The sequence below is a fragment of the Myxocyprinus asiaticus genome, chromosome 37 (genome assembly GCF_019703515.2).
Source record: "Myxocyprinus asiaticus isolate MX2 ecotype Aquarium Trade chromosome 37, UBuf_Myxa_2, whole genome shotgun sequence".
NCBI classification, from domain to species: domain Eukaryota; kingdom Metazoa; phylum Chordata; class Actinopteri; order Cypriniformes; family Catostomidae; genus Myxocyprinus; species Myxocyprinus asiaticus.
In genome coordinates, this window is record NC_059380.1 from 29,806,070 (window position 1) to 29,812,697 (window position 6,628).

Here is a 6,628-nt window from a genome sequence, read left to right on the forward strand (position 1 = left end):
GATATTTTCCACAACAAAATAGGACAATCAAAATCAACACGAAATCTTTCACAAAGTGAAACATTGTTTATGTTTTGAAGTGAGTCAGCTTGGCTGTTGTCGCATTAAGTTCGGGCGTCACCACCAGAACAGCATCACAGGCTCATGTTAAAGCTTATTTAAAATAAAGTTCCTGCTTTAATGTCCCTGGTGGAAAAACGATGCTTGGAATTTAATCGGAACAGGTATACTGTAGCTCCATGACGAACTGATTTTAGTTCAGGTACTAGTTCCACAATTGTGTGGAAAAGCACCTTAAGTTCTACTGATGATGGCATGAGCACCTGATTTGGTAGCACCAAATCACTATATTTTAACTTGGGATCAGATGTAAATTTACTGATATTATCAAAAGTAACATCTGTGAAAAGTTAACTCCGAATTTCTACTAGTTTACAAAATATCTATAAAATTCCGATAATGGGACTAAGACTCCTTTATAGATTCCTTTCATCAGGCTCCGGCTTTTTGAAGTACAGTCACCTGTTGGAATAGTTGTAGGCGAACAAAGCCAGTTACACTATATGACTAAATATATGTGGACATTACATTCATATGTGCTTGTTGAGCATTTAATTTCAAACCCATTTGCATTAAAAGGGAGTTGGTCCTACTTAACAGCTTCTACTTCTCTGGGAAGGCTTTCCACTAGATGTTGAAATTTGGGATTTGTGAGGTCATGCACCAATATTGGGCAATTGTGTTCATCCCAAAGTTGTTCAATGAGGTTCAGGTCTGGGCTTTTTGCAGGTTCTTCCACACTAGTCTCAGTAAACCATTTCTTTATGGACCTCGCTTTGTGTTCAGGGCACTGTCATGCATGAACAGAAAAATGTACCACAATTCTTCCGTATCCATATTTTAACAGTGGTATTTGTAATAAGACCATAACAGGTAAAACTATGCTTGGCTTCTCACTACCATGATTGAATGCAACTATGGTTTCTTTCTATAATACGAACTATGGTATTTTTGTTGTGAAAAAGTCTAAACACATTAAGAAATTATATATACAAACTACATGAAGAAATTGCATAGTTGCAAATTGTACGCAAAAATTAATTAGGTTATAATATATTAGTGGAGTAATACATATTTAATACAACTATATTAATAAAAAATATATACACATATACACACACACACACACCACACATACTGTATATAAATATACCACATTTCTGCCAAAAAGTTCATACAGTTAGAGTTACTATAGTAAATCCATTAAAAATTTCTGTAAGGGTGGTAACATGTGGACTGAAAAGCTTTCCAATTTAGGCCTGTGTCTGTGCAAGTTTTCTTGTTTTCCTTGACAACGCTGTTAAGAATTTCAGGGCTGTTTAATATAATTTTAAACTAGTTTAGTCACAGAGACATCTGGGGTTTACAACAGCTACTGAATTAAAATGGGTTGCACGACCTGCATAACATTTCGCGCTGGTTCTCGCATCGCAATTCATAATGATCTGTGATGCGCGGTTGAGACTGATCCGAGAGTAAACACACCTGCTCTGTACTCGCGCAGCTCTATCCATTCAGTCATACTGATAATAGATCCCGGTAGCGGATAGAGCACCGTTTCGTTCCGCTTTCAGAGTATTTGCCATTTTATGTTTCTCATATGCAACAAAAATGGCAGTCAGCAGCGCATAATCAAAAGAGAGTTGGCCAGCTTTGTAGTTATACCAGTGCGACCTAACTATTTTGTCGTACTGCCAGAAAAAATGGTCGCAAAATGCAACCATTTAGTCAGTCTGGAGCCCTGCACTAAAGGAATAAATACAAATCCTGACACCTCATTGGAAGAGAGAAGATCTAAATTAAAGGAATATTTTGGGCTCAATACAAGTTAAGCTGAACTGATAGCACTTGCGCCATAAAACTGATTAACAAACAAAAAAAAAAAAACAGGTTACAGTGAGGAGCTTACAAAGGAAGTGAATGGGGCCAATTTTTGGAGCGTTTAAAAGGCAGAAATGTGAAGCTTTTAATTTTATAAAAGCACTTACTTTAATTCTTATTTATTATTTTAGCTTATTTACTATTTTAGCTAATCAACATTATGCTACAAATTCTGTTGATTGAGCTTAACTTGTATTCAACTTGGAATATTCCTTTAAAAATTAATATTTAAAGGAACATTTCACCCAAAGATGAAAATTCTGTCATCATTTACTCACCCTAATGTTGTTCCAAACCCCTAAGACTTTCTTCCATGGAAAACAAAATATGTTGGGCAACATGTTATTCTCACCATTCACTTTCATTGCATTCCCCACCCCCCCCAAACAATGAAAGTGAATAGTGACTGTCATTCTGCCTAAAATCTCCTTTTTTGTTCCATGGTATGGGTGAATTAATGATGACAAACTTTTTATTTTAGAGGAACTATCCCTTACACTAACACTAAGTAATTAATACAAATCAAGTTATTTCATTGGAAGTGAGAATACAAAATTAGGTCCTGTACATCTGAATTTCTAAAGGAATAGTTCACCTAAAACGAAAATTATCATCATTTACTCACCTTCAGACAGATTTCAGTCTGTTCCTCACACAAAACTATTGTATGTCTTCAGAAGACTTGGAATACAGCACCCAAGTTGTATGGACTACTTTTATAGCATATTTTTGGAGCTCAACAGCGTCAGTCTCCATTCACTTTCAAAATAAGCAGCATAAACGATCTTGGAACACCACCAATCTTTGGTGTTCTGAGGTAGAACGAAAAGCATACATTTGGAACTACATGAGGATAAAAAAAATCAATGAGCAAATCTTCAAAGAATTTTCATTTATTGGTGAACTTTTCCTTAAGTCACAATAGCTAAGAAGTTATAAGACGTGCCAAAATATATCATTTTAATAGAACCAACCCATTTCATATGGTCACGGACGGCGCTCCCAGGTATGTGTGACATGGCTATGGACAGGGTGGGAGAGAGGTGTGCGAATGAGACGTCAGTCCAGACCAAGTGTCACACAAAAACTCTCATTAGCCTCTATCATCTGGCACCAATGTTTTTCCTTTAGTGGAGATGAAGGGAAGATGAGTTAGTGTACAAACATTGTGAGACATATACAAACTAAATACATTTCTTAGTCCGATCAGGGTGGGTAACAAAAAATAGCAGGACAGATTCAGTCACTGCATGACAAATCCAAATCACTTTGGCTAAAGCGAGTTTGCTAGGCCTAAAATTCAACTATAAAAGTTAGGTCCGACACTATGTTTTGATTGGATCAGCGGCATACATGTAAGATAAGCAGTGATGAGCAGAGGGTTTAGAGCATTGTTTCTCAGTCCAGCACAATTATTAAGACACACCCAATTCAGGCCATGAGGTTGAATCAGGTGTTAGATAAGGTTGTGAAACACTGATTTAGAGGTTTTATTGCCATATGCATAGGCCAGTAATTTTATGCTTAACCGCATGCATCGAAGAAATTCGTACATAATTGTCGTGGCCCATGCAAAGGCAATGCACAAATGATAGAATACTTCGTGCACACATCATGCATCTGAACAGCATCCCAGGGCGCGCTGCGTTCGTCATAAACTCGATCCCCACAAACACACAATCCACACATTAACTCGTGCCTTATTGATTAAATCACTGCTCGCACGTCATAGCAAGTCTCGGATTAGTCATGTGCGATTTATTCCGCGCTGATGTTGATTTTCAACGCGTTCGTGTGGTATGGTGTGTCTCGTGCACAGGCGCTTTTTTTTTTTCTCCAATACTCAAATCTCTATCACCTCGAGATCTTTAAAGGCGAGTCAGACATCAGTGATCCGAGCCATAACAAAATAATAAGAGGGATTTTGATTGAGGTGACATATCTAGTGCTCCTGTATCTTACCTTAGTAGTGCACAATGTCGCTCTTTTATTGGAACTCGGCTCAGTTTACAAACACAGGAAACGACACCGGAAGAGCAGCACAAGAACGCGCACAGGGACTGCAACGTCACAGGCTGGCCTTGTCCAAGGCCCTGTTCCAATATCCACACTTGCGGTCTTAGCCACTTGAGTGCGAGTGCACGCGACAGGAAATAAATGTTCAAGACTGTCCCATGTCTAAAACATGCCAAAGCTCAGTGCACTTACCCACACTAAATCCACACTAGCGCGAATATCGCTTCGGAGCGGTCTTTCAGGCTAAGTGTATCACAGAGTTCATCACATTCAGGAGCTCACACCCTTGTCACCCGAGTTTTTTTTATTTATTTATTAATTTTTTTAATGTATTTAATTTATTTGTTTTATTGGGAAAGCAAAAAATTTTAACAATTGTATAAATGTAAGTGCATATACATAAAATACTTTGACAAAGATAAAAAATAAGAAAAAGACAAAATAAAAATAATAATAATAATAATAAAAGAATCCTATATAAGGACAGGGAGGGGTAAACAAATCTAGATAGACCTTCCGCTTTTGATAAAAACTCTGCCTAATAAAAGATAAATCTCTTTGAAGCCAATTAGTACATTTATTCTTAGTTAACTAATTGTGGTGTAAAATGAGAGTGATGTCTGCTCATTATATTTTTGGTTACCTGAATCCCCAGATACTTCACTTCACTTCTGATCGGTATGCAATTGAATTGGGTTTCTGAGGTATTATATAAACAAATTACTTCACACTTAGACAAATTGAGTCAAAGTCCAGATGCATTTGAAAAATAGTTCATTGTATGTAACACTGGTTCTATTTGCTCTTTATCTTTCAGAAACAAAGTTGTGTCATCTGCTAATTGTGAAATACGAAACTCTCTATTAAATATATTAATGCCTTCAAAACTACTCTTATGCAAGATATCAATAGACAAAGATTCTACAACAAATAAAAATAAAAGATGGCTTAGCGGGCACCCCTGACGTATTCCACGACAAATAGGGAACCTTGATGATGTACCCGAGTTCCAAATTATACTACTATCAATGTTTTTGTATAACATCTGAACAATATGAATACATTTCATAGGAAAACCAAAAGCAGCTAATGATTTTAAAAGGAACTGGTGCTCCACAGTGTCAAAAGTCTTATAAAAATCCAGGAATATTATAATAACTTCTGAATCAATTTCATCCCTGTAATCAATAAGATCCAGTACAAGATGGATATTACAGCTAACATGAAACCAGTTTGCGTTTCATTAATGACATTGTGTATTACTTGTTTTAATCTTTTGCCGTATATGGAAGCAAATAGTTTATAATCAAAATTCAGCAAAGTAATCGGTCACCAATTATTGATCAAGGATGTGTCTTTATCTGATTTAGGGATAAGAGAAATCACTCCCTGTTTCATAGTTGGAATCATTGCACCATTCTCTAAGCATTCCTGAACCATTACTAAAAAAGGTTTCTCTAACAGTTCCCAAAATTGCATAAAAAATTCAAAAGTAAGGCCATCAGGACCAGATGATTTTCCTTTTTTCATTGACTTCATCGCATCTTTGATTTCTTGTAAAGTTATGGGAGCTTCACACAGTAAGTTAAAGTCATCACTTACATTTGGTATAAAGTCCTTAAGTTGTTGCAAATAGTGCTCAGAAAGGTTTACCTGATGATTAGAAGAATATAAATCTTTATAAAAACTAGTCATATAATTTTCTATCTCTTAGATATTGAGATAATATTTTTAGATATTGAACCATTCGTTTGCAGCATTAAAATATTTTTTCTTTTGAAATTCCTTTTTTCAAGTGAGAAGGAAAAGCTCATATTTTTTTCTACTTCCTCAATCCATTTTGCTCTTGATCTCACAAAAGCTCCTTTAACAGTTTCAATTTATAACTGGTCTAATTCTAACTGCAATACTTTTAAATGATTGACTTCCTCTACAGAGAGCTTCTCTTTTTTATTTAAAGAGTTCAATTCGCATAACAAGTTAGCTTCTCTATTCGCTTTAATTCCATTAGATCTATGTATGGCCAACTTTCTGGCTTTAAATTTAAAATATTCCCATTTACTACTATGTGAAGCAAGCTCATTATCTGTAAAAATCACTGATTAATCCCTTAATTTAGTCATTAAACGCCTTATCATTTAGGAGATTATTACTGATTTTCCAATATCCACGGAGGGAACTCTTACCTTGTTCTGTTCGCAAATTCAACTCTATCAGCAAATGATCAGAGAATGGTGCATATTGATGATTAACGTCAGCCACACATTGCACTTTCGAATGAGAAATCAAAAAGAAGTCTATTCTTGATTTACGCATTAGTAAATTACACCAAGTATATTGCTTCGCATCTGGATTATAATAACGCCATGCATCTGTTACTTGTAAATTGTCAAGATAAGAAATAAGATCGTTATTAGAGCCCATCCTGGGAGGGTATCTATCAGTAGTGTTACTATATACTTCATTAAAGTCCCCAGCTATAATAAGAAAAGCATGCTGGTATTTACTTTTGTTGGGCCTCATGTATTCAGATAGAAGACAAAGGCAGGCCTAACAGTCATAAAAACATTCTTCAAGCCCTCTCCTTCTAAGTCGTAAATTTTACTGATAAAAATCGCACCAAAATCAAACAAAGAGAGTCCAAAACAGACTACAAATCCATGAAGCCTTG

The 6,628-nt window shown here is 35.8% G+C and overlaps 1 protein-coding gene across 10 annotated transcripts in view; it reads right to left on the reverse strand.

The window, feature by feature from the left end:
- Nucleotides 1–3,982, reverse strand: part of znf740a (zinc finger protein 740a) — an 84,302-nt gene extending 80,320 nt beyond the window's left edge. For all 10 annotated transcript variants that reach the window (XM_051676632.1, XM_051676639.1, XM_051676638.1 and 7 more), the window contains exons 1-2: nt 3,904–3,982; nt 2,916–3,066 (exon numbers count right to left, since the gene is read on the reverse strand). In XM_051676632.1, the coding sequence (XP_051532592.1) occupies nt 2,916–2,960 (45 nt within the window). In that variant the 5' untranslated portion in view covers nt 2,961–3,066; nt 3,904–3,982. The remainder of the gene's footprint in view (nt 1–2,915; nt 3,067–3,903) is intronic.
- Nucleotides 3,983–6,628: the final 2,646 nt, after the last annotated feature.